The sequence below is a fragment of the Takifugu flavidus genome, chromosome 17, assembly GCF_003711565.1.
Source record: "Takifugu flavidus isolate HTHZ2018 chromosome 17, ASM371156v2, whole genome shotgun sequence".
Lineage (NCBI taxonomy): Eukaryota > Metazoa > Chordata > Actinopteri > Tetraodontiformes > Tetraodontidae > Takifugu > Takifugu flavidus.
Window position 1 is genome coordinate 12,185,194 of NC_079536.1, and position 27,419 is coordinate 12,212,612.

General features: G+C 48.4%; 3 protein-coding genes across 6 annotated transcripts in view; 2 read left to right on the forward strand and 1 right to left on the reverse strand.

The window, feature by feature from the left end:
* Positions 1-463: 463 nt before the first annotated feature.
* On the reverse strand, positions 464-2,098 carry rps20 (ribosomal protein S20). Its single transcript, XM_057012316.1, has 4 exons — positions 1,906-2,098; positions 1,137-1,236; positions 896-969; positions 464-684 (listed from the first exon to the last, which is right to left on the reverse strand). Exons 1-4 carry the CDS (start codon positions 1,906-1,908, stop codon positions 502-504), a joined length of 360 nt encoding a protein of 119 aa, XP_056868296.1. The 5' UTR covers positions 1,909-2,098; the 3' UTR covers positions 464-501.
* Positions 2,099-2,986: 888 nt separating this feature from the next.
* LOC130513419 (ankyrin repeat and SAM domain-containing protein 6-like) lies at positions 2,987-8,872 on the forward strand. 3 transcript variants are annotated; one of them, XM_057012146.1, is made up of 18 exons: positions 2,987-3,619; positions 3,841-4,062; positions 4,129-4,324; positions 4,406-4,556; positions 4,814-4,858; positions 4,942-5,146; positions 5,245-5,351; positions 5,551-5,699; positions 5,811-6,048; positions 6,155-6,204; positions 6,352-6,582; positions 6,673-6,835; positions 6,914-7,134; positions 7,216-7,408; positions 7,580-7,647; positions 7,844-7,958; positions 8,211-8,309; positions 8,404-8,872. In XM_057012146.1, exons 1-18 carry the CDS (start codon positions 3,291-3,293, stop codon positions 8,451-8,453), a joined length of 2,832 nt encoding a protein of 943 aa, XP_056868126.1. In that variant the 5' UTR covers positions 2,987-3,290; the 3' UTR covers positions 8,454-8,872. The 3 variants fall into 3 exon arrangements, with proteins under 3 accessions (XP_056868126.1, XP_056868127.1, XP_056868128.1); XM_057012147.1 differs by having other exon boundaries at positions 8,211-8,297; XM_057012148.1 differs by having other exon boundaries at positions 6,388-6,582.
* Positions 8,873-12,471: 3,599 nt separating this feature from the next.
* LOC130513432 (uncharacterized) overlaps positions 12,472-27,419 on the forward strand; it is a 40,595-nt gene continuing 25,647 nt past the window's right edge. Inside the window, exons 1-3 of one of the 2 annotated variants that reach the window (XM_057012167.1) lie at positions 12,472-13,136; positions 13,445-13,537; positions 15,031-15,212. In XM_057012167.1, coding sequence (XP_056868147.1) covers positions 13,476-13,537; positions 15,031-15,212 — 244 coding nt within the window. In that variant the 5' untranslated portion in view covers positions 12,472-13,136; positions 13,445-13,475. Of the gene's footprint in view, positions 13,137-13,444; positions 13,538-13,560; positions 14,913-15,030; positions 15,213-27,419 lie in introns of those variants that run through there. The other variant, XM_057012168.1, reaches the window with a different exon arrangement.

Below are 27,419 nucleotides of genomic sequence, written 5' to 3' on the forward strand. Positions count from 1 at the left end.
CCTTCTGACCTCTAGTGTCGTATTTTCATCTCTTCAAAAATGATCATGTTCAACATTTTGTCTTCCAAAGGAAAAAGAAAAAAATCTTCCCATCTGAAATTTGGGGCGAGACAATCCGAAAAAGGCAACTATCTCCAAACTCTAAACTTTAGGGGTACCTGAACAGTCAGCTCGGTACTTATTTGTTTCAGTAGCACCAATGTTCCATTAAAGAAATATTTTAAAAATTTTCCAAACAAATATCAGACCTGATACCAGCAAATAAAGTTGCAGCTTGATGCTAAAGAATCTGGACCAGCTGGTCAGTGGGAGATGGTCGAAACAATCGTTGGTAAAAAAAAAAAATCAAGTTTGAAGAGCCGATCTTGATGAAATGAAGTGTTGGATTTCGACCTGCTAATGTTCTAACAGATTGATCTCTTTATTCATCTCATCCACTCCGACTTTATTCACAACAGAGGCGCCAGTTTTCATTCATCTTTATTCATTCATCTGCAGCGTTTATGCATCTGCGATGGTGACTTCCACCTCGACACCAGGCTCGATGCTGATGGAGGTGATCTGCTTGACGATCTCGGAAGGACTGTGCAGATCAATCAGACGCTTGTGGATCCTCATCTGAAAGCGATCCCAGGTCTTGGATCCTTCACCACAGGGGGTCTTTCTGGTGGTGATGCGCAGAGTCTGCAGAAGTCAAAGACATCAGAGTTGAGCTGGGAGCAAAAGAAAACTCCAAACATGATTTAACCCATGCAGGTGCTTCAGGAGCTCCAGCAGGTCCAGTTCTGAGCCACTAACTGGGATATTAGGCAGCTTCACACCAAATTAAATAAAGGTCTATTGCAATGATGAAGTAGATGAGTGTCAACTGTACTTAAAGCTCCCCAGAACAGACCTTTGTTGGCATGCGGACTGGTCCCTTCACCTTCAGGTTCTTCTCTTTGGCCCCTCGGATCAAGTCGGCACAGACTGTGGGTTGAGAAGCACAGCTGACACACACTCCCATCACATCTGGCCTGCCTCTGTTACGAGGCTGCAGCTCAGTATAGCGTATACAGTCACCAGAATATGTCTGTAAGTTTTTGTCCTCATCGCTTAGGTCTGTGATTCACACCCCCTCCCCCGAAGGCACTCACCCTTCTCCAGAGATTTGACATTGCGGCTGGTGAGGGTGATGCGGATGCGGTGAATGGCCACCTCGGTCTCCACAGGTGCTTTACCGGTGTCTTTGAAAGCCTGCAAGTGGAAAACATGTTCAAATCTGGCCTTCATTCACACCGATTTCTGCAAAAGCAGAGGTTTTGCAGTTTCCAGGACAGATCCCTGATACATTTCATTGATCATTGCTGGCAAAGCAAACACAACAAAAATGGTTGAAACTAGTTAGAGGTTTGTTCACATCTCAGTCACAGTGGTGACCACAAGCGATCCATTTCTTCAGTGTTCCAAGAAAAACACTGGATTTAAGCCGCAACAGCAGCCTCCTAACATGATAAATAAGTAGATTCCATTCCAGGATGTTAAAATAATCGAAAAGGCAACAGGATGGATCACGACTACCGTAAAGAGCATTGAGCCGCTAACACAAATATGGTTGAGTCAGTGATTCACTTATTCCGATACATTAACGTGTTGGTACAGAAGTAGTAAGGCTACTTCACAAAAGCTTCGGGCATCGATATTTGCTGAATGCATACATTTTATTTTTGTCTACAGACGAAGTTGTAATTGTGCAGTGCTCGTTTTTTTTTTTTTTTTAGGAGGAATTGTGGCGGGACAGCTTTTCCCAACGGCCCGAGCTAACGGCGTTAGCCAGTCAACTCCACGGAAACTAGACCAAAAACAAACACGCAACACAAACCCACACCATAGACGTGGAGATAATCATAGCAAACTAGAGCCTACCATTGTGAATATTCCTGACCGACTTATTCGGAAGAAATCTAAGCGAACAGCGGTGAGCCAGGAACGAAGGCCACCAACGTGGTAAACTCTTCACAAGAAAGAACGTGCGGCGGCCTACTTCCGCATTATGTACCCAACATCCGGGGTTTCCGCGTCTTATTCGTTGGTGCGTAGACCTGTTTGCCAACAGCGCCACCAGGTGGAGGATCACTGTACATTTTAATAGGTTGTGTGAGGTTGCTCAGCTGAACAGGGCACATCTGGCAGTTTGTACTTGTAGCCACATGATGTCAGTAAAAACAGAACATCTATTATCAAGTTAACCATTTTATTAACGTTCATATAAGTCCTTTATTTTCAAAGTAAACAAATATAGCGACTACGAAAGACGGTAGATTTCATACAGTTTTGGCAACCAGGTCACATGTTTGCGACAGTAGTTAGCAGGTCAGTACATGAAATATGCATGCATCGCATGTTGTTGCGTTTTCTTTCTTTTTCATTTATTCATTCCATTTTCATTTAACTTCATTCCATTTTAAGTGATGTCAGTAAATCAAAGAATTAAACGGGGACCTAAAATAGACCTAAAATACTGATATTTTAAAAGGTGGGAATCTTTTTTTTTGTCACATTGTAAATGCAATTATCTTACTCGGTTTCTGTTCGTCGTGACTGCTTTATCCCTTTCAGGGTCACGGGAAGGTGCACATGTGGGCGCAGGCAGGTCCACCTCTGGATGCAGGGCCTTAAAATAGCAGATATTTTAGAACCTACTACCAGAACACCTTCCATATTTTGTTTGCATTGGGGCTCGAACCAAGAACCCTCCACTTATCAGCCCAGTTCCCAACAGACTCAGCTTATGTTTTCAAAACTGAATAAGAGAATGTTTATTTTTGTGTATTTTTCTTTTAGTGAACATTGTTTTTTTTTAAAAAAAATATTATGGTTAAACGATACGGATGTATGTCTTTCTTATTTAAAGGCTTACGGATTATCTAAAAGTTGTTACGAAATGAAAACGGAGCAAGGAATTACCCTTTTATTTTGAAAGAAAGCGGAAATCAGTGTGGCGTTCAAGTGCCATCGGTGACCGCTGTCGGTGTGGAATCCCGCAGAAGTAACGGAACCGGGGCAGCACCGGCAGGCTGCTGCAAAGTTGTTTTGTTGTCAGTAAACTACACCCCAGGGTTCACGAATGTCACCAGCCGCGCTTTAATGGTTGCAGAGTCTGAGAAGAAGAAGGAGAAGAAGAAGAAGGAGACTTCTTGAAGTTCAACTTTATTTGGCTGTGCGTCATGATTTCCGAACACGGGCCGACGCCGACTGACAGAGGAAAAGTTCTTGTCGTTATTCGGGGCTGAGGAGACACCGATGAAGACATGAACCTCGGTGTCCCCGCTAATTCGCTGCTGCTCTTCCGCGCCTGCGACGAGGGGGACTATGAAACCGCTCGGGGGATCCTGGAGCCCGGAGCCTCCAGAGAGTCCGGGCGGCAGAGCCGACTGCGGTCCGAAGCTGGGTCGGAGTGTAACAGCGCGGACATGTTGTCCCTGGTACCGGTGGACTGCACGGACGAGGAAGGGAACACGGCGCTGCAGTTCGCCTCAGCCAGCGGCCATGAGAACCTGGTCCGCTTTCTGCTCCGGAAAGGAGCCTCGGTGGACAGCCGCAACAACTACGGCTGGACCCCGCTGATGCACGCTGCTCGGTGGGGCCCGGGGCCACCAATACCGCAAACGTTCATCGCTTTCCCAACTAATAATCTACAAATTCTTTTTTTTTAAAAAACATTGCCACATGTCCTAATGCTGTTAAAGCCCCATTACATATGTCTTTTGCATGTCAGAGTGTAATAACAACTGGCTATTACTTCCAATTACTGGCTCATAGAGTTGTTGGCGAAGGGTCTTTATGTCTGTGTGTTTTTAGATTTGGCCACCTGACTGTTGCTCACATCTTGCTGGAGAACGGAGCCGACATTAATGGAAGGAACAGGCTGGGTGCCAGTGTCCTCACCATGGCGGCCCGCGGAGGACACACGCACGTGGTCAAGCTGCTGCTGGAGAACGACGCCTATGTGGACGACTGTGATTATCTGGCTGTTGCTGCAGAGGCCGTCTCTAACGGCAACAACAACAACAGCGGCTGCAGGTCTGCTGTCCTCTGTTTCCAGGGTTTTCTCTCTCCATCCTTTCTTAATCTGTGTTTTGGCGGCAGCACGGCCGGATTTGGAGGGGCCGAAGTGTGTCCGGGTGGCGGCCGAGAGTTCATGGACGTCACAGCTCTGATGGTGGCGTCCCAGCATGGCCACGAGGCTGTGGTCTGCCTGCTGCTAGAGTGGGGCTCTGATGTCAACTTTTCCCAGAAGACCACCTTATGGGGCCCTTTAATGGCCGCCACCTTGAGTGGGAAGGTGCGAGGGGGTCGTGAGGGGTCGTGAGGGGTTGGGGGTTTGTCGTTTTACTTGTTGGCCTTATTTGAGTGTTTGTTGAAGGTGGCCATGGCTCAGCAGCTGGTGGAACGAGGATCTGACCCCGACAGAGTCAACGTTCTGTCCAAGACGGCGTTTGAACTGGCCATGCAGCTGAAGCAGAGAGAGCTGAAGGCCTATCTGGACACTATCACCACCGTCCGACCCCAGACGGGTGAGGCCGGCCCCTTCCAAATCCAAAGAAGCAGAGATGCTTCTCTTTTATTCCTCTTTCATCACACTTGTCTGTTTCTGTGTCTGGTTCAGAGCTAACAGCGCTAGCTCTTAGAGAGAAATCACATGTGATCACCACAGACGAGCACTTTCAAGCTCTAGTTTAACCTTTGAGGCACACAAGCGCCGCAGATGAAGGTTCCCTTTCACACGTGTTCCTGCACCAGTGATTCTTCTTCATTGCTCTTTTCTGCACAGACGACGACAGAAGAAGACCAGACGTTTTCAGCGCCCTCAAGTCGGGTAAGTTGACGCCAGCCCGAGGTTTAACGTGGGTTAACTCGTGGATGGTCACCCCGTCTGAGCAAGTGCTGATGTTGGCTCAGGAAACCTGCAGCTGGTCAAAGAGATCTTGGAGGAGGATCCCACGCAGGTGAACTCATCCAACCAGGAGGGGGCGTCGCCTCTCATGATGGCAGCCGTCAGCGGACAGTTACAAGTGGTCCAGCTGATGGTGGAGAAGCATGCAGACGTGGACAAGCAAGACGGCGTCCACGGGTGGACGGCGCTCATGCAGGCCACCTACCACGGGTAAGACCGGTCCAGACCGGAACCCGCTGCCGGCAGAATGAAGCAGCTCATGATCATCAGTCTGTTCTTGTCTTTGTTCCTCTGCTTCCTGCTGCCAGCAATAAAGACATTGTCAAGTACCTGCTGAGTCAAGGTGCTGACGTCAACCTCCGAGCTAAGAACGGATACACAGCCTTTGATTTGGTCATGCTGCTCAACGACCCAGGTCATGCTTCCTCTACGGCTCTGGGGGAACCGGGGGAACCGGTTCTACTGACCATGAGCTGGACAGCTGCAGAAACAAACCTTTTCTCTTGCTTTGTCCACATTTGTGGCCATTTTTAATCTGTTGAACAGCAGTTTAGAGGCAGTTCCACCAACACGGATGAGTGACTCCCTTTTCTCCCTCTCTCGGGTTGTTTTAGACACCGAGCTGGTGCGTCTCTTGGCGTCCGTGTGTATGCAAGTGGACAAGGACAAGTCCAAACACCGCGGCAGAGCCTCTTTGACTCGATCCAAGAGCCGTCAGTCTCTCTACGCCCCGGTGCCTCCTGACGACAAGGGCGGGCTGAAGGTAACGGACAAGCGAAGCCTGTCGTCCAACAGGGCTGAGCGTCCTCTCCTGACACACCGGGCGATGGTTGAAATCCCCCGTTGATTCCTGATTCACGCCGCCGCTTTTCAGTCGTGGTGGAGTCGCATGTCCAACCAGTTCCGGCGGCTGAAGCTGACTCACACCCTGAGACACGGTCTGTCCACCACCCGGCTGGCTCCGTTCCCAGACGACGGCGAGTCCTCGCTGGACGCCACCATGAAAGCGCGCAGGAAGCCCGCCGCCGTGTCCAACGGAGCGCTGCCGCCCAGTCCCGCCCTCGGAGGAAAGGACGCCGGCGGCGCCTGGGCAGTCAAGACCAAAGATTCCGGTGAGACAGGGCACAATTATTATCCCACAGTATGATAATAATGTGCGTTTAATCCTCAAATCTAAGCAGTTCAAAGGTGTAACTGGCTTTTTTGGTCCCGTTTCAGGTCACTGCAGAGCAGCTTCAGAAAAGGAGGACTTTCTTATAACCACTATGGTAGGCCGGGATGATACGCTAACTCTGTCATAATTGATAAACAACACAGATTAGGTCTATATTTAATTCGGATGAAGACAAGTGATTTTGGCTGGAATCACCTCTCGTGACCCTTAGATGAAATTGACTTGACACATTTTCTGCCAGCTTGTTCCACTGGTGTCATTCTTCCGTCCTGTCCAGCTCAGGAGCGGCGCCCCTTTGACCCGGCTGCCCAATGACAAGTTAAAGGCAGTCATCCCTCCCTTCCTGCCTCCATCCAACTTCGAACCGTGGAACTCGGATCGTTCGCGCCTCCTCAGGGAAGGAAAGAGTGACGCGCCGCGTTTGCCCATGCCCCCCCAGAGGAAGCTGAACAGCAGCGGAAACTCAGATATTGTGGGTGAAAATGTGTCCCGAATCACCTGTTGGTGTGTTTAATCACTCCAAAAATCATCTTCTGTCTCCTCTTCCTCCTTTTAATGTCAGACGTCAGTCAGCCGTGTAGTGAGCAGGTCCATTAAGTTCCCCAGCATCACCAAGGGTCCATCATCGTCCTCCCCTTCAAACTCTGGCCACTACCACTCCCCCCACTCCTCAGGAGGCTCCAGCGGGGTGGCAGGGGTAGCCCGGGACTCGCACAACCGTTCAGGTTTACACTGAAACACCTTTCTACGTGGAAACGGCAGGATCGGCAACAGACGACACTCTTTCCTCTTTCCTCCACTAGGGGGCAGCGCAGACAACGTTCTGTCCCAGATCGCGGCCCAGAGGAAGCGAGCAGCAGGGCTGATGGACGCCAAGGCCCAACTTCCCGAGAAACAGCACAGCCAGCCTCAGACCCCGTTCCCGTTGTTGCCCTCACCCCCAAATCTGCAGCTGCCAGAGATCAACCTGCCCGACATCCACTCCCACCCCAGCCTGGCGGCCTCAGACGTCCACTCCAGAAGGGTATCCGTTATCTTTTTGAAAAAAATGCCTCCTCACCGTTTCAGAGAACTGATGCTTCCATCCCACTTGGTTTCTTTGTAGAAGATGGAGTTAAAGAAGAGACCTCAGTCAGGGAATTCCTCCACGTCCAAAAGCACGTCGCCCACCCTGACCCCCTCGCCGTCACCGACGCCCAAGCCTCCTACTGGGCCCGGAGACTCTCTGTCCTCTGCTTCTTCCCACCCTCGCTCCAAGAGCAGCGGAGGCTCCAGCAGCGGGACCATAACCGATGAAGGTGACCTGCGTGCCGTCGGTTCAGCCGCTCGTTACTAATCAGAGTAATTCTGTAAATATTTAAGAAAAAGTGGATCAAATGCAGAGTATTGAGGCTCCTTGTTTTCTTCCACTCACGTACTGACGGTGCACACACAGATAATTTAATCATGGTCTGTTTGGTGTGTTTCAGATGAGCTGTCTAGCATTCTGAAGAAACTGTCTCTGGAGAAATACCAGCCTATATTTGAGGAGCAGGAGGTAGTCAATCTTCAGTCAGAGGGGGATTACAAAACCTAAAGTCTGTTTTTCCTTTCATTCTATACGCTTTGATTCACAACCTCTCAGCAGCAAGGAAACTGCTCTCATCACCACGCTGTCCATCTCTGTAGTGCACTGAAAAACCCCAGGATCTTTAATGGATCACACATTTCTGACAGTGTCTTTGCTCTGGTAGGTGGACATGGAGGCATTCCTGACTCTGACCGACGGAGACCTGAAAGAGCTGGGTATTAAAACAGATGGGCCCCGACAACAGATCTTGGCTGCCATATCAGAGCTCAACGCTGGAAGGTGCATTTGCTTCAATATGTATTTGACTTCCAGTAGTGTGGCTCCAGGGATCGTATGTTTTTCCAGTATAACTCACCCTTCCTGTCATAATATATTGTTAACATCAAGAGCCAGCATATTTAGCTGGAATTGCTTTCAACAGGCATGCTTAAAGGGATGAGCTGGAATGGATGCCAGGAGGAATTGTGTAAAAGTATAGCATCATCGCTGGCAGGTGAAGTGATTTGTAATGATCACTTTTGGCTCCTCGCAGGGCCGGGAGAGGCAGATCCTGCAAGAGACCATCCATAACTTTCAGTCCTCCTTTGGCAGCAGCGCCAGTAACCCACGACAACCAGGTGAACCTCGCTGTGAGTGTCAAAGGTCGAAGCTTCAACCTCGGGTGCAGAAAAGTGGGTTGAAACGCAACGTTGTGATCATTTTCTCTGCTTTTTCGCGTCCCAGCGCCGACAGGGTGGATGAGACATCAGGTCCGCTCTCCCAACAAAAGGTAACCTCTGACTGGCTGCAAAGTGAAATAACCTCGACCCGAGTCTCCTGCGTGTCCGTGTCCCGGACCACGAGGGGTCTCGATGGAGCGCCTTTATTGGACCCGCCAGGAACTGACTTCCTTAAAGAATTCCTCCTATGGACCCTAAAGCAGAGCATGTGAAGGCTGTTGGTCCACATTAGAGGTGAGGGTGGACCTGAGCCTGGGGGGGATTCGAACAAATGTGAAAAGTATGTGCTCGAGAGGTTGCAGGTTTGTCTCAAGACAGGAGACGAAGCAGCCAAGCCAGGTGCTCGCCGCTGAAATAGTCAGACTCCATTAAAGGTGCACTGAGAGCAAAGCTAATTAGTCAGAGCCGTCCAGTCCTGTCGGACACATTTTCTCATCCCTAAATAAAGAAATGCTTTGGTGGTTGCAAAGAAAGTGTCTGTCGACCTCTGAATCAAAACTTGAGAAAACAGCTTGAGGTGCGTTGCGCAACCCTTGTTCCTCCATCTGAGTCCACCGTTGGGCGATCCAGGTGTTTATAATCTAGGTCTCGGAGCGGGGTCGGCTACAGACGAGACGTCCGTCCTCTTCAGTCATGGACTGTCGGAGCAACATGATGCAGTACATGTAGACTCTACGCGGAGCTGTCAGCAGGCTGGACGACCGAACACACAACCCATGTCCTGCCAAAGGAAGGTGATTCCACGGCGGACTCCTCACCCGAGGACACGAGCTGATCCCGAGAGGCTTGTGCTAGCGCAGCACCTGGGCTGTCTTTGACCACTTCTGTTCCCATCCGGAACACAGCCTTGATGTTTCCACATGTGTCTCCCGCTGCAAACGATTTGGAAGGACGGGCCCAAAAACAACCTTCTGGCGTCAGACTGCATCAGAAACACTTGTCCACGGAGAGTTGGACGTTACCGGACATCACTGTCCACCACGTAATCTGCAGCTAACCCAAACCCAGCTAACACGGTCCAGCTGCAACACTTTGTAGTCTCTGAAGTTTGCATGGATGATCTGGGCACAGACGGGTCCGTAAGCCGGGAGGGGGGGGGGGGGGGTCCGGCTCAGCAGAGGGAAGCGTGTCCGTCCCTCTGGGCCTGGCTCAGTCAATCATTTGGAATTTATTACCACTGCTATGACATGTGGGCTGCAAATGAAGGGACTCATTCCATTTCCTCCCAACTAATTTCACCCCATGTGGTTTGGATCAGACTCAATAACATTTCATAAAACTCTCCGCGTCCGTCCGTGAAGTGGACGCACAGCAGTGCGTCACGTGCAGGAGCGTCCGTCATTTCAGACAACGACTGGGAGGACGTCCACAAGTGGGAACGCTGACTTTTAGCCGCCCCTGCTGCGACCCAGATCAGTCGCTGCTAAAATGAAATAAATAAAATTCCACCTCTCCCCAAAGTTCTGGTTTTGATAAAATGCTCAAATTCAGGGCAGAAATGTGACTTGAAGCCGAATTTGTAAACAGGCTTCATGTGTTGTGTTTCGGCACAAATTGCTTCTGAAAAGGCGCCAAAAATATGAAATCAAAGTGTGAAAATCTCCCCAACACTACCAGATGAACCAAATGTGTCATTAGCGGCACTAAAATCCACCAACATTTACCTAAAAAGGGTCATTTTAGCCATGACTTTAACGTGAAAGGTTAATGTGACCTTTGACCTTTGAGACGAGCGCGTTTCACCTCTCCGGGTCCTTTTTCTTTGATAGAAACATGGACGAGTTGAAGCCCGAGGAGGTTTTCTGGCCACGTTCTCCTCACTTTCTGTGGTGTTTTTAATCTGTGGCCCACTCTGTCGGGGGACGTCCACATCAGACGGTCCACATGTGAGCAGCTGTTGATTAGAACACCAGAACACGTCCAATAAACAGTAATCAGAACCGCCGCGGCCTTGTGCAGCGTTTATGCAAGCCAGGCCAGCTCTGCCTGATTTCACATCAACATTCTGCTCTCAGCTTTAAGCCTCGCGACGGTGACGCATTCGCTCCCAGGATTTCCCAGCACCTCCAGCCTTTCGCAACGCCGCTGTCTCTCTCTTGTTTACTTTTGGGGTTTTCACAGTCACATATAAACACAAATGACCCTCGGAAAAACACGAATCCACAGATCCCCCCCCCCCCCCCCCCCGCCCCTCCCTGCTGCGTGTAAACTGAGGTGTGACAGGAGCAGGAGACCGCTCGTCTTTATTGCCTCGCTACTGCGGCAGAAACAGCCGTCGGGTTGTTGACGCCGTTTGCTTCTCTTTGTCCGATGTCATCCCGCTCAGATTCAAGCGTGTCAGACCCCCCCTTTTTCTGATACCAACCATCTCATCAATTATGAATGTCCATTAGAATTAGACTTGTCATGTCAGCGCCGTGCACGTCTCCTGAAATCCCAGGATACTAAACACAGCGCTCTTAATCAATGGAAAGCTCTCCATAGAACCTGGCAGATGGCTTTCTCTAAGTCCTGTTTACATCTGCCGTCATTATTGTGAAACGTGTGCTAAGCCACAGGCCTTGTATGTTGAGAGAGACACACAAAGCCACGTACGCATGCACACTCGCGTGCAAAGGTCTCCCCCTGCAGCACTAGTGCAGCTTTAAACCTGGGCTTATCTGTAGGCAGCCTGGATTTGGCCAGTGGATTTACACTGATACTAAAGCTCCCGCTAGCTTGGGACCCTTCAGATCTCCCACCCCACCTGTCACAACACATCAGAGACGTGAATAATATGTGAAATTTGTGTTGCCGGTCGTCTCGGAGAAGGTGGATCCCATTATGGATTGTTGATCAATGTAAAGGCCGATAAATATGATAGATTTCACACATTGTATAGTTCAACTGTTAAGTTAAACTAGTTAAGCTAACCTGGCGTATTGGGAGGACCTTGCCTCTAGGTTTCTGAAACACTGGTTTGTGTTTTCTCATTGAATTTTGTAAATCATGTGGGGTAATCAAGCTACAAGTTCAGCGAAATATTAATGGTTACAAGCCATCGAGGCCACCACTATCAAAGCTCTGCTTTCTCTAATTGGATGTGTGATCATGTCCCACAGCATTAATTGTCTGTCATCTTTTTAAAAAAAAATAAAGCTGAATATCTGCGTGAGTAAATAAATGATCAACATGCAGTGTGTGTGTGTGTCCAGTAGTCATGTACTGCTTAACTTTGTACACTAGAGGGCGATAGATAAGTTGGCGTACAGACTTTACTTCTACATTTAGGAGTAGTATCTTCGTGTTTTATTCACTTTACCGTTGTTTTCCTGCCCTTTTATTAAAAACGCATGTTTCAGTGGTTCAGACGACAGCAAACAGCCTCTAATGCTACCGTTGCCTGCTGCTAATTCACATTCATTCTTTAGGAGACTCCTAATGACTGGGGAAGGCTAAATGGTGATGTTTAACGCCATATCTTTGCGGCTTGGATACTAAAGATGACACATGCATAATCGTGCGTTTCGGACGTGAAGCACTAGCACCGCCACATTCGGAAAACAACACGACGACAACCACGATGGAGTCCTTTATAGACGCGAACCCGTCCCCATTTGTTCCACAGACTCCGCAGCTGGAAGCAGCTCATGCGAGGAGTTCCGTGGCACATTACAGGAGTCGCTTTTAAACGAAATCGAACAGATCCCAGAGCGAAACGCGGCCATCTGCACCGCGCGTTCTGCAGATGGAAACTGCATCCCCCGAAAATAAAAGAGCCACGGAGATTCCGGAAGTCCCTGCGATGGATGGATAACACTCCCGTCTGTCACAGCTTTATATTAAACACAGCGGTCGTTCTGGGAAGAATAGCGGCTTCTATTTCGCTGGGAAACCGAAAAAAGGCTCCGGTCCGCGGGCACCTCCCGTCCTCTGGCTGCGAATGTGGAACACGGAAGGAGCCTCCGCTGCCCTTCGCGTGCGAGCCCTCCCTCAGCCTCGAGCTGGGGCAAAGCTGCTGCATTCACGGAACCTCGGACATCAGCAATACGCTCGGCACGGCGCAAAACAAATGGCCCGTTTGCGAAGTAATACACGCGAGTTGATACGCGTAGCGCACAGAAACACGAGTAACGTTACCTTTTATATTTATTTATGTCTCTTTATTTTTCTAGCCAGCAAATTTGAAGGTAGAAATCGGTTTAAACGAACGAGGAGTGTTTACAGACAATTTCTCATCGAGCACTGCTTCCTGTGAGCAACATTAACACCCGTCATTAAAACGCATCACACGTTTAATCCCCATAAGTGCTAGTGAAACTTGTCTGAATTCGTTCGCGTGAGAGCAAACAAAAATATAATGACATTAAAATAATTCCCACAAGCCGACGGCACTCGAAAGCAGCGCAACGTAGTGTGTGCGCTCTCGCACGCGCGTCCGCGCGCGATGTGTGTGCGCTGGCGCCGTGTTTGCGAGGCCAAGAGTTGCGTGCGAAGAGCTCGACATGTCATTCAGAGGAATCCACCACCTGAAACACGAGCAAGCGAAGGCGACGGAATTGGGTATAAAGCATCAGGCAACATCTGCCCGAAAACATCAGCACGGAGCTCCTACGGACCTCTTGCGTTCTTTTATTTGCCTGGATTTATCATTTATCATTACAGTCGGGTGCACGCATCTGTAATCTGCACTTGAAGTGAATGTGACCCAACAACCATCATTATACTGGAATTAACCAGCACCCACCGTTATTCTGGGTGAGTACAGCTCTCTTTCCCCTCTTTCTTAATATTTCTTTTTGCTTTCTTTGTTTCCCTGCACGCGTGTAACTCCATTTATTATTCACCTCAAGACGGACCGACATGTTATTTTACTTCTTGGTGTGTTTCTAATCAGCCATTGACCGTGTCTCTTATGTGCTGTTGCAGCAGAATTGTGTATTTCGGTGTTTACTCAACACAGAGATGCGCACCACTACGTCGTGTCAGCCCCACTGACTTTACTGGGGGAGAAGGTGTCACTGGTGCGAAGTTTGAACTCAACTCCACGTCTGTGTCTCCCGCAGCGCACCTGTTACATCCACGGAGCGCACGATCATGATCCCTCCGGGAGACTGCATGTACGCGGGCAGGAAGAGGAGGAAGCCCATCCAGAAACAGTTAAGGAGCCCCTTCAAACGCGGCCCATCAGTGGCCGGTGCTGAGCGGTTGTGTGACAAAACCTGCCTTTAGAGAGGAGCTGGGAGATAAGAGCCCAGGAGAAGATATAAAAGTGACTGTGCGTCCTGCACTTTGGGCTGTAGCAACTGTCAGACTTCTAAAAAAAAACAACTCATAATAAAAATTAATAAGCATAAAGAGGCCGTTAAAGGAGCTTTTTATTGGGTTTTATTTTGCCCTTTTCCTTGACTGTTGTGAAAAGCCTCAAAGTTTGTTTGATGGGAGTTTTAGTTGCGAGCTGATGGCATAAATAGTGAATAGCTGCTTATATAAGATTTTCAGTGGGAGGCGATAATTTAACAAGCCTTGTGGCATTTATAAAGTTTTCATGTTTTGCGCCGCACCACATCGGTGTGCGAAGCCGCTCCTTTATAAATACACATTTAATTCTAGTACCTTCCAAAAAGCCACAAGACATTCTTGAACACTCATTCTGATCTTATTTCACCCAATTTCTTGTTTAGATTTTACCGTGTGATTAATGTGTGAGATATTTACTTGGCCAAAGTTGAAATTAGTCATGTGTTGCATACAAACGCATCCCTATTTACAGAATATTCAACAGGAAGACGTGGAGGATATAATATTAAGTGAGCAGAAAGCAGGCAAAGCTCAAGTTTGCTGCAAAACTATTCTGCGTATGTGGCGAAACTCTCAGCTGTGGAAACTGGAGCTGACCATTACATAAAGGTGTCGTGTTAGGAGCCGCGTCGTGTACATTCAGCAGCAGACATGGCAAAAAAAAGCTAGAAATGATTTTAGAACAGCAATAAGATGAGCGCAGGAGTGAGGTGAAGCCTCGATCAGAAGCACCAACCTAGACGGGTCGGGAGGAAACAAACAGGTCAAAAGGAAATGCTTTTTAAGAGGCAGCCAGTTTTGTAAAGTGTGGTTTAGTTGTTCATGTGTCATTGTGGACCACAGAGCAGAGGAGAAACGTGGGCCGACAGGCCGGAACCTCTCTGGGCGTCTGTCGCCCTTTTTCACACTGTTTCCAACAGTTGATTCTTCCAGGAACTAAATTTGTGATAGAAGAGATCCCAGCATCCAAACGAGCTCAGACCGCTACATAAATACGAGCTGAAAAAATCAAACAAGCCTGGAAGCGAAGGGTCTCGCAGGGAAAGGCTTTCAGAGGTCGGCAGGGTGGCGGCGTCTGCGTCCTGTCACGTCCAGGAGTTTTAAACTAACTTTGCCGTTAACAGCGCGAGTCCAACAAGTGAAGCTAAACAAGTTAATCCTTGTCAGCAGGCCATGCTAACTGTCTGCCGAGGCACTCCGGATGTCTGCAGGGAGCCCATCCAGAGGAAAAATGTATTTATTTACAGCTGAAAACACGACTTCTGTCCACACACACACACACACACACACACACCACACACACGCACGCACACTTCCATTGAGGATCATCTATTGATCTCGTCCTCATCAGGAAGCCGAACCCTTCCAATGAGAAGACCAACCCGTCCAAGCGCCACAGGGACAGGCTGAACGCGGAGCTGGACCGGTTGGCCAGCCTGCTGCCGTTCCCCCCAGATGTCATCTCCAAGCTGGACAAACTGTCTGTACTGCGCCTTGCAGTGTCCTACCTCCGCGTCAAGAGCTTCTTCCAAGGTAAAAGCTCCAGACCTTCGTTGTGTCCATGTTTGTTTGTCTTTGAGCCTGTCAAGACGAGTCTCCATGGGAACCTTAGTGGGAGTGTGCGGTGTTTTAAAACTTTGTGTTATTAGAGGAGCAGGATCACAGCAGGTTTAATGTTGTGGAATAAAAGAAATCAGAAGAACATTTGGGCTGAATTTAGAGGGAAATTCAATTAATTCTGTTGTGACGAATTTCTCTAGAATTGATCAGATAATTTAGCAGCTTATGTTGTTGTTCACCGCTGTTGCTTCATACTGAACTTTTGTACACACAGACATTTATATATATATTTTTATTTTTCTATATTTCTGTATAAATATTTCTGCAGGCTTAAGAAGAACTTTTGATAAAATAGTGCGGAAGAGTGCGTAGCGTTACAGAGTTTGTGCTGACTGTAGGTGTGATGCAGCTCTGCGTCAGGTTCAGTAAAACCGTTTTTGGCCGCTCTCGTTTTCCCACCGTCCCAACATCGGGCATTTACACACACGGCCCCTCCCCCAAACTCCTGTTGTTCCGCAAAACTCTTCAAATATTTAAGGCTGCGCCTGGTCGGGATCCTGGGCCTCATCGGCTCAGAGGATCCTGGCACAGCTGGAGGTAACATCTCCAAAGACGAGAAGGTTTGTTCTGATACAGACATTAAGAGCGGCCTTTTCTCTGCGCCAACAAGAAAAAATCAAGGATTTCATGGAGATTTGTTCTGACCAGCTGAAAGTTTTGCCGTCAACTCTGCTTCCACACATGCGGCTCCACTCTTTCACCTTCTCCTCCCCTGATCTTTGCAGTAATCCCCATCATCCGCTGCTTTTGCTTGGCATGGCACCCAACAGCTGGCATCCTGTTGGACAGAGTTAGGCAACTTTACACACACACGTTTACCCCGAATGCTCTTTTAGCTTATCCATCACGCAAAGTTGCAGAACAGGTGCTAATCGGACTTATTAAAGGTGCCTTTACAGATAAGTGATCACGCAGAGATCAGTGGAGGGTGATGCCGGAGGAGCGCTATGGAGGCGTCACCCTGCAGGAGGCTGTGGTGGTGGTGTGTGTGTGTGTGTGTGTGTGTGTGTGAAATAGCTGTCGAAAGGTGTGTCGAAAATCACGAGGTTGCTTTTTGAAAGTGTGTTGGTAGCTTCAGAGGTTCTGCATCTCTGTAACCAGCAGCAGTGGTGACCAGCTTAGCTGGGTTTGATGCTAAATTAATGGGATTAATCAGAGCAGAGCTGGGGGGGGTGGGTGGGGGGGGCGTGGGGGGTTGTCAGCAACTTGGCTTTAACGACTGAAACCGACCCCATTGTTTCCTGATAAATCTAAAATTGACATCCTTCCTGTGCACTGATTTTTTTTCCTCTTTTTTTCTCCTCTGACACACATTACAAAACCCTGAATTCTATGACGTCACAGAGGCTCCAACGTGCACACTTCTGTGCACTGTTTAAAGGTATAAAAGACTCTTGGTGTGCTGGGGCTGCTGCAGTTCCCCGTCTGTCCACATGGCTGCGTGACGCTGCTGTTCAGCCGCTGCTGATGCGCGTTGTTGTCGCTGCTGTTTTAACTCTGCAGCTCGATTGTGGCACCAGAGCAGAAGGAGGAGGAGGAAGAGCGAGAGCAGGTGGATGTTACCTGTTGGTGTTGCGTGACTCCTGAGGGGTGGAGCAGGGAGAGCAGTGTGTACATATGCAATAGATTCAAATACATCTCAGGGAAAAGCTCTGCATCAGACGGGAAAAGGTCACCCCTCAAAGCTCCCTGCCTCCGGATTGATCTGGACATCTGTTTCTAGTTGAGACGGTGCAAATCAATCATATTCCAGGTTAAAATTCAGTTAACCGCGTGATGCTGAACCGTCAGGAGCGATGCAGAACGGGACTCATCTGCTCTTAGGCTGCAGGCTGTGCGTCGCTCTCTATTCAGTGTTATTTTAGGTGGGGGGGGGGGGGGTCGTTTTGCACTTTTTGGCGTTCTTGAAATGATGAGGGTGAATGTGCGGCTGTAATTCCCCTCTCTTCCAGTGGAAGCTCTCTGTCCTGCAGTTGCTGAGCTTGTTAAGTATTTGCCCCCAGGATCCCCAGCGCTCCTCCTCCTCCTCCGTGCTCCTGCTTCATCACTGTTCATCCTCTTGTGTCCATGAGACATTCTCTAAATCTTGAGCAGAACCTGAATTTAAAAGCACCGGGGAAACATGTTTTCCCTTCTTTACAGCACTAATTTAAATGTCATTGGTTTGATACACTCCGTGGTTGTTGTTTACCTTTCAGCGAAGTGACCCTGTTATCTGGAACGTCCTCTTTATTTTGGTTCAGAATGCGGATCTAAAGGTAACAGGCGACCTCAGTCCCTTCAAACAGCCTGGAGAATATTGCAGTTTTAGAAAAACACATCATGCGCTGGTCTTGCAAAGGGATCACAAACGATTCCTTTATCCCAAGTGAAAGGAAATGAGGACTTTTCGTTTATTTTAGTCCAACTCTGCATGCAGCAGCATCAGGCTGAAGCTGTGGCGAGGAGACTGTTGGAGGCGGAGCTTTCCCTCAGGTGAACCCTGCTCTCCTCTCTGCCTTCATGGCTTCATTAGGATCGTGCTCTTTTCACTGGAGACAGAAGAACTCGTTGTCGGGCCGTGCATCTCTGAGGAGCTGCCTCATTTTGACAGGCCTCTCATCGCAGCGTAGCGGCGCTGACATCACGCCTCTGTGGCGTGCGCCTTTCATACTTGCGCCAGCCATGTCACCAAACATTCCAGCCTCTCGTGACTTGTTATTGACACGCAGGAACATGCTGCATCCTCATTGTTATTTAAATGTATGTTAATTATTTCTGCACGTCCTTGTGTGTCTTAGACTCCTCCCACTGCCTCAGGTCACACAGGAAGCCTGAAGAGTTCGTGTCCTTTTTATGTCCATACCCCAAAGAACAAATGTAATTACCTCAAACAGTTTTTTTTGTCAGTTTGGGACTTCTGTGGCTGCGGTCGTCGTCCCGCTCTTGTCGTTCGCCATTGAGCGGACGCGGCAGCTGGACGTTCAGCGAGTTCTTAACATTCATCGTCAACTTTCTTCATAATTTTCCAGCCACACATAAAAATGCCCTTTCAAGAGTGGTGTTGCTGGTGTGCGTCTGCGATGGGGATCTATCACCACTGTTGGAAGGTGTATTTATAAGGAAGGGTGTCTGGAAACGCTCAATTAAAGCCCCGTCTTCCCCGTTTCTGGCATTCCAGCCAGGGCGGGTACGGGAACGCACACATGAGACCACACCCACCTACGCCATCGCCGGTCCTCTGGCCCGCTCCTATCGTACAACAGCCGAGTTTGCACTTGACATCTGAGTTCCTATCTCGGAAATTGTGCCCGCCGGTTTCCGTGCACGCACAGCGTTTTGAAGGAGGCCATGCGTGCACTCGGAAAAGGGGAAGAGGAAGATCACGGAGCCGCCAGACTCACGCCAGGGATACGCCACCATGACGTCAGCCAGCAGACAGCAGACGGTTTTGTAACCTCATTGTGCAAAAGCGGAGCGGAGGAGCAGTCAGATGATTTAAGTGAAGCTGGATCGAAACCTCAGTAATGGAGTCTTTACTCAGGGGTCAAAATAGTGTCAGGTCATATTTAGATGGACTTTCTGTTTACTAAACTCTCAGTGACCTCCGCACTTTTTCCTTCCTCATCCGCTGTGACCCAAATGCAGACAAGATGGTCGGCCAAAGGCCAAGACCAAGACAGACCAGTGAACTCTAGATGAAGTGAAAAGGTTTAGCAACAGAAAGGTCAACACTTGGTCAGTGCACTGTAGGTCTTCAGAGCGCTGGAAACAAAGGTACGCTGAAACATTCAGTTGTCCTCAGGGTCATATAACCCGCTCACAGAGGAAAAAAAAGGTGTGTATTTTTAAATTTTTGATTCTTGGTTAAGATAAATCAGGTGTTTAGATGTCCAACATCTCAACGAGATGCGAGCCTTCATTGTTTAGAAGACTGGATCCTTGATTGCACAGCTCATTAAACCATTTGTTGGATCTGTCAGCGTGTTTACTGTTGTGAACACTCAAACTGACCAAAGGTCAAATCCTCTGACCTCTTCTCTCGCTCCCGTTCTTTGACCCATTCATGCCGCCAGAGAGGAATCTACGATCCAAACCCAAGCTCGCTCGCAAAGCTTCAGTTGTGCCGTCTGATTGCACATTTCAATCCCTCAGCACGCAACGTCGAGGGGACGCGTCAGTGCGTCGTATCGTATCACTTAAATCTCACTTGTCATTACGAGCCTGAAGACAGAGAATCGGCCTGGTCCGAGCGGGGCGGGTTCTGGTGACATGACATCTCCAATCCACTTGATGAGGCTTCAAATTGAAAAAGATGTTTACATCATAAGTCATCAAAGCGGCCCCAGTCACACACTGTTGCATCAACGCGTGTTTTATTACACACACTAATATGTTGTAATTATGTGTGCACGGATGCTAATGAAGGCTAATGTGTCATGTGTCCTCTGTCGCCGTCTTTCTTTCTTTCTTTTATTTGACCTGTTTTCTGTGAGCAGAAACTTGTGTCTGCGTGTTTCACTGACCTCTGTGAAGGAAAATCACCTCCGGTCTGCTTCACGAAGAGTGCGTGATCAGGTTGAATGCCAGGACTGAGCTTTTTCCTCCTTCCTCTTTCCTCCACATGCGATGTCTTTCTTTCTCTGCAATGACTTCCCTTTCCAAAGGCCGCTCTGTGCCTGCAATGTGGATGCAGTGCTGGTTTTTCCACTTAATAAGTGTTGTGTTTGTGTCTTTATTCTCCCCACTAAATCGCACATTAGTTGCATGACAGCTCACGCCCCATGTGTCTTCAGCCCCCCCTTCGATAATCAGTGACACAATAGCTGGTAAGTAGCACAACAGCCCAGCCGAACTAATCCCTTGTATGTGTCGGGGGGGCATGAATGGCGAAGCCGCCTTATGCATTTAGGATGCTCACAGCTAACTCATTAGTAGCCTGAATCAAAGGCATGACACTGGCTTTGTCCCAGGCTGGCCTCTCGTGCCACAGACACTGAACTCGCTTGAGTGGAGTTGGGCTCTGTCGGCCTCAGGGGGCCCGTAAGAGCCCCCAGGGATCACAAAAGGCCATAAGTGAATTACTCAAATCAGCGGAGAGGGGGCCCCCGTTAGATGCTAACTGTAACAGCTAGTGGCGGCTGTGTAGCAGTGGGAGGTGTTTTTTCTCTCTCCAGCCTGCGTGTGTGTGTGCGTGTGTGTGTGTGTGCGTGCGTGTGTGAGAGAGTGCATATGTGTTCATGTGTGTGTGCAGATGGACAGCCAGGACTCATGCAGGGGGACCAGGAGCCTTTGTTGGCTCAACACTATTGTTGGAAGCTGTCTTGTGTAATTACTGCCACAGCTTCTATTGAGCCGCTCCGGCCTGCGGGGGACGAGTGGACCGAAGGCCCTCGCAGTAGAGGCGACGCTCGTGCTCTGGAAACACTTTAACCTGCTCTTTTGCATAAATATTCCGTTCTGAATCGTATTTAAAAAGAAGACGTGCAAACTCTCCTGTTGTTGGTAATGATATTTGCCTTGTTAATATAATAATGCCTATTTCTTCCATTGGTTGGTGGTCCGGCCTGGAGGCCTGCGCAGTTTCAGCCTATTTTCATCAGCATGCAACGCTGTAGCGTTCACCCAAACTACAGCAGAGATAACTTCATTTCGCATTCCCGATTTTTATTCTTCCCTGAATTCATACCAAACAAATAGTGCATTTCCATGAACAGGGCTTACATATTCAGGGCTGCCCACAGCCATTTTTGAAAGCCTATTTAATATCTCATTAGGACTTACAAGAACAATCTTCTGCTTTTGATTTGTTGTGGCATGCAGAAACAGACTTTGTTCTCTGTTTATTTAAAAGTTTTTAAGCAGTTTGATTGAATTTTACTGCGACTGCAAAGAAAAGTCCAATATGCAGCCCTGGATTAGTATTTTGCACTTTGACCTTTCATCAAATCCACAGCAGGATTGGGGACTCGGGCATTCTTATTATCGAGTCTGTCTGTGTGCCTCTGTTGTCCCAATTGCACGGTTTAGAAATAGAACACAATGAACTGATTGATGACATGACAAAGGTTGACTTCCCCGAACCGAACGCTGGCCCCCATCCTGGTGCAAATGGCCTCCAGTTTCCCCCCAGTGAGCACCAAAGACCTATTAGCTAGAGCACAACCAATTTAACATGTCCAACCACATAAAAAGCTCATTGGTGTCAGTAATGCGATCTGTTGATGGCTAAACCGAGCGAATGGAGAGACCTTTCACACGGGCTGATGAATGAACTCTGTGACTCCGCTGCTCTGGCACAATATGGATCATGTGGGTGCAGCGGCCAGCGAAGAATCAAGTCAGCAAAGACGCCCCGAAGTCATGGTTCGATTGAAACTTTCAGTCTCTGTTTCAAATCGTTCCGCAGTGGTGTTGGGCATCAATGGAGCGTCAATGGAGCATCTGTTGTTATTCAGGCTATTATAATGCTGCTCACCATTAGCATAACTGTGTCAACACAAACTGGGCTTTTTACTCACGCACACGCTCAGTCAATCCCAGAGACTCCACCTTTGACAGGGAAATCCCTGATGGCACTGTGTTTGCCGTCTGAGGATGTTGACTTACATGCCATCATGTCCTGGTGCCTGGCGTATTCAGACATCCCAGTATTCCCTGTATCCGTCACCTCCATTTCTTTGAATTGAAGCATGCGGCCCGGTTCTTGCTGCTGCTGCCTTTAATGTAAATCGATACGGTTCCATGCGGTTGGAAAGATCACTAACCAAAGGTGGCATCCGACCCGATACAGCTCAATACACTAACTATTGTCAGCTAGATCAGGTCCCCGTCATCGGCATTTGATATGGGACAACGGGAGAGGGCGACCGGCTGGAGTAAAAATAGTTCCTTAGATCACGTCATATGAAGTCAGGCTTGTTTGGAGAAGCTCTGAGGGGAAGTTGCTTTTTCAGTGTCACGAATGCAGAGTCTGCCGCACATTCCTCTCAAATATTCAGCCGACGGAGCTCAAACGTTAAGGTGAAAGCCTCGTTGAAAAAGAGACAGATTGCGGCCTAATTAAAGAGGGCAGTGATGCAAGAGCATTTTGTGTGTTTTGTGTTTTTTTATTGGTTGGCAGGACATTGCTGCGCTCTGAGCAGCCAGAGCATTCTGAACTCTGGGTGAACTCCTGCTCTCTGCCGGATTATTATCGAGTGAGTGAGCCTGACAAAATATTTTTAGGATGGAGGCAAACACAAGCAGAGGGTACAGGCGGCAGAATTTATAAAGCAAAGAGGACACATTTGCATGGGGCAAATAAAAACAGACGGAGGGATGGACCGTCTGTAGGTGGACGTCGTGCAGGCAGGGGAACGGGTCCAAATGTCTCACCTGTACGGCTGGGTATAAACCAGGGTGGTGAGAGGAAGAGTGAGGGAGGGAGAGAGGCAGATGTCTGCGTTGCACTTGGCTCACTTCTGCAGATCTGATTGCATTATTTGTTAGCCAGGAGAAAGAAAGCTTTTTCTTAACGATTTAACTGCAAACAGAACCGGAGGAGGCTTCCAAAGCTTGCTGCAATCAATTTTCCTTTGTGTTAGGACACAGTAGGAATGATGGGATGAGAAATAGCCATGTATCCCGCTCCTCTCCTGGAAAATTAATAGCCACAAAACTAAAGTCGGTGTAAATTAAACCAAAAAAAAAAAGGCAACAGCAAATCTTCAAGTACCTCAAGCTCTGTGTTTACTGCTCCAACGTGCATCCATCATTCAGGGAGCAGATGTTGCTCTTTGGGTAGCCGACTGCTGTGGTCTGAGCATCTTGTGAGGACGCCGCCTGCCTGTTTAGGCCGGGGCGTGCTGTGTTTCCCTGGATCTACGGCAGCGTTCTCTCTCATGATAATAAATATGTCAAGAAATTAGCATCAGATGGCTAAAGGCTGCAACTGTGACGCTGCCCATGCAACAATAATCAGTGTCATTAATCTCTGGTTTGGACGCACAGTTAGCGAGTGGGTGTCTGTCTGTCTGTCTGTCTGGGAGGTTCCCTTATGTCCACGGCGTCCAGACCCAGTCCGCATGGGCCGTAATCCAGACGGGTTTTCTGTCCTGCCAGGCAGAACATGCTTTCACCAAGGAAAGTTGGATTGCAGGGGAAGGCGTTGACTACCTGGCAGGACAGAAATCCCAGCTTGGGTTACGGCCGTGGAGGACTGGTTCTGGACACCCCGCTTTGAGTTTGTGACCTGATTAGAGCCAGAGCCGCAGACTCCGATGCTCTGGACCAATCTGTGACAAATCCTCTCCTCATGACTTATTCATCAGCAGCAACGTCACCATGGGTGTGTGGTCCCGTCAGGTCATCCCATCAGCAGCGGGAGCTCAGCACCATCCAAGCAGGAGTAGATTCAGATTCACGCCCCCAATCAGTGGACTTGTGCAGCGGCGGGAAAAGACCGAGGAGGGAGAGAAAGAAAAAAGAGAGCAGGAAAAACGAGACAATGACGAGGTGGCGGAGAAAAGTGTCACACTCTGTTTCTGTCCCGGGGAATCATGTTGGAATTGGCTTCCTTTCAGAGAGCGCGCTGTTAGACGGAATCTAAACAGCTGCCGGCTTTACGCTCGTGCGCGCTCACGCACGCGTGCACGCGCCGCTGCCCTCCCCCCGCTGCAAGTTTGCATGCAGAGCTGGGAAATTCTCCGTGCTAATGTGCCAGGGTTTGTTTTCATCATCGAATTACAAATGTTTTAAATATGCATCACATGCACACTCACAAACACACATGCTCACATTTATCCAGCCAGGGCGCTACGTGTCTCATTCCTGTTTTCACACACTGTCATCCGTCAAATATAGAGCTGCAAGAGGCTTCGGGTTCAGCTCCTTTTGACTTCTCAGGGATGATCGATACAGATGCAGATACAGACTTTAGCTAAAACGGAGACCATTCTGGTGTCGGTTATAGGAATCACAAGACAAAGCGTGTGTCGAGAGGTTGTTTCTAACCCAATTGTTTACCCTCACGAGTCAGCCCGCCCCAGTAAAGCTTCAGAGTTTGGAGGAATAGACGTGACAGCCAGCAGCCACGTGAAGAAGCCGGTGTAAATATAGCAGCCTGGGGTTGATACCTGCATCTTGATATGAAACCAGGACCCGGATTCCTGTCTGATATTGGTTCAAACAGGCTGTTTTGCACACATTTCTGCTCTCTGCCGTGGACCTGCTGCACAACCTGTAAGTGAGCTCAGGTCTATTTGGACCTTTGCATAGTTTGACCTGTCAAAAGCAGAAGGAACAGAAACTCTATGCTAGTTTTAGGTGAGGAGGTGAGCTTCTTTTTGTTGTTGTTGTTCAAAAGCAAAGTCGTTTTCACTTTGAAGTCGCTTGACTCCCGTGTTTTTTATTACGCCACTGGAAGGTTTTCTTGCAGTTTTCCATTACACTCAACACAACCATCCTCTGTTCCTATCAAAACAAGGATGATCTCTTGTTTTTCCTCCTCCGGAGACCACAGTCACGGTATGATGCCCAGTGTTTTTGTCATGCTTGTTCCTCAATAAAACAACTGTTGTGAAAGCACTTCCCAACTTGTAAATGGAGATAATTGCAGCTGTGGTGCATTTCAGCTTCAGTCTTTCTTCAAAGTGTCATACGTGCATAAAAAAGGCGCATTTGTCCAACTCCAACCTTGAGAAATGAAAACGAGAAATGAAAACATAAACACGGGAACATTGGAGGCTCCTTTGTGACTCACGAGCAACAACGTCTCAGAAAGGAGGGAGCGAGGCCTGGCGAGGGTGGGGGTGGGGGGGTGGGGGGCATAATAACATCATTGTGGCTGTTTGAAGTCGCATCAGGCCTATTTCCCAGATACAGTAAGTACAGGCTGTCTACATGTCTCGCCACTCAAAGGCCACATTCATGGAGGCACTGCCGCCCTGACAGAGGGCAATTGGATCTGCCGGATACCCTTCCCTTCTCACGCAATGTTGTGTAAACCCAGGAAAATGACCTCAATATATCCTAAACCAGTTAAGGATGAAGATGCTGCGGCTGCTCACATGTCTGAGGCATGATAGCGTGGTGATAGCTTTCTAAATACCCCCTCTCATGCTGCGAGCGGAGCAGCACGGCCAGATCGTCCTGTCAATACGGCTCACATGAGCTATTGTGCAGTTGGATGGCTCTAACAGACACCATCTGGCGGCGTCCTCCACACTTATTTGAAGCTTCTTATAGAACATAAACTTGTTAACGATTGAACTGAGGAGACAAACTCTGGATGAGGTAGCCAGGTTTTTTTCCTTTTTGAAAAGAACAATTTGAGTGGACTGGAAAGTTTGTTATAATGTAAAATAAAGTTCAAACACAGTTAGGGAATTAGTGTGATTTGAAGAAGCCTGATATTGATCAGATATGCCAGCTACTGAGAATAAACCCCAATTTTACTCCAAATAAATGTAATTTTCCCTTAAAATATGTGGTTCTTCCTTTGATCGCACATCTGTTGTAGCTTATTCAGGTTCATTGACGCTGCATTCAGATGTCAAGGCAGCAGAATCGTTTTCTTTTGTATTTGTTTTGCCGTCTCTAAGCTTGTTACCTTCCATTTAATCTTTCCTCTCTTGTGGTGCCACCACCCCTTGGCCTGGAGGCCTGGACAGTTTCAACCTGACGCTGTGGTGCTGTAGCTGCAGCCACCCACTCGCCCTCCTTCACTCTCTCTGCCTTTTCATAGCTCTCGTCTGAGTCACCGAGGGCGCTTTATTCTTTATTCTATATGATTTCCTTTATATAAAGGATCAGGACTGAGCTGCAGCACCTAAACACCTTCACAGGCCGACACGCCACGCCGCCGGACAAGGTGTTGAATGATGTTGAACACAGCGGTGGATGGAAGAATGAAATCATGATTCCGTCCGCCTCGTCTTCATCCATCCATCCCTGATCCCACTGCATTTGTTGCGCTGTGAATGGGGCCAATTGGGGCTGAAGACCTTTAAACGTACTGGCAGAGTCCTGCAGGCGCAGGCGTGGCCCGTCCTGCCAGATAATTAGGCGTGATTCATATTTTCCATGAAAATGATCTCTAGCTCTTTTGTTTAGACATCGCACACTGTTCATCAAATCAAACAAGTGTGTTTTATTTTCATTTTCAATATTTACATGCTTAAGAAATTAAGAGGATGACAGAAGATCACACAGATTGCAGCCTGTCTGTACGGCTAATAGATTCTCTTGTAACACCTCCCATGTTTAAGTCAGCAGCTGGATGGATAGCAGAGTCAAAACACCTGCCAGAAGCCTTCAGGCCTGAGCCCTTTCTCTTGGCAGCCGTCTCCTCCCCGCTACTTCAGTCCGGCTCCTTCTCATGCAACCGCGCTGGGCCACATTCTCGGTCAATTTCCAGACCATATTGAGGCTGTTTTGTGGCTCCCCTCCCCCCTTCCTCATGATGTCATGACCAAAAACACAAACGTAGATTTGATGAGCTCCGAAATCTTTGCAAAGACGTATTGTCCGGCGTTTACAGCGTAAGTTGCACCTTTGATCACGCGGCTGAAGAGCAGATAACGATGAACTCAACAAGGTTTGTATCTGCAGTAAATTTATATATGAATGCAACTCACTGACGTTGTTCAGTAACGCTACAATCCAACTGCCAGTAAAGTTTGGTTTCCGGCCAACTTGCAATCTAAAGATCTTTGATCTCAATCTCAGGACTAGTTTCAGACACGTCTGTCACAAACGAGGAGTCCAACAAATCTTTATTTGGAATTTGCAGTATTTTCAATGGGCCGTCCCGTTGTTCCTGTTTTCTAAATCAGGCCTACCTGCCTGTTTCTGCGTCTGGTTTGAAATGCCATTCTTCTCGTACATCTGCACGTCTCCATAACTGCTTGTCCCAGTTATGGAGACGTGCAGATTGAGGTGAGCAGCAGTAGCAGGGGAAGGTAATGTCTTTCAGCTTCAGCCATTACTGTCCTACCAAGTGTTGAGAAGGAGTATATTTATAGATTTCTCAAATACATTATTTTCAGTGGAGCTGACAAACTTTTGACGTGTATTGTTTTTAAAAATGCCCTGATTTATTCACTTTTACACCTGCATTCTAAAGGCCCGCAGCCAACTAAACAGGACAATCAGGCTGAA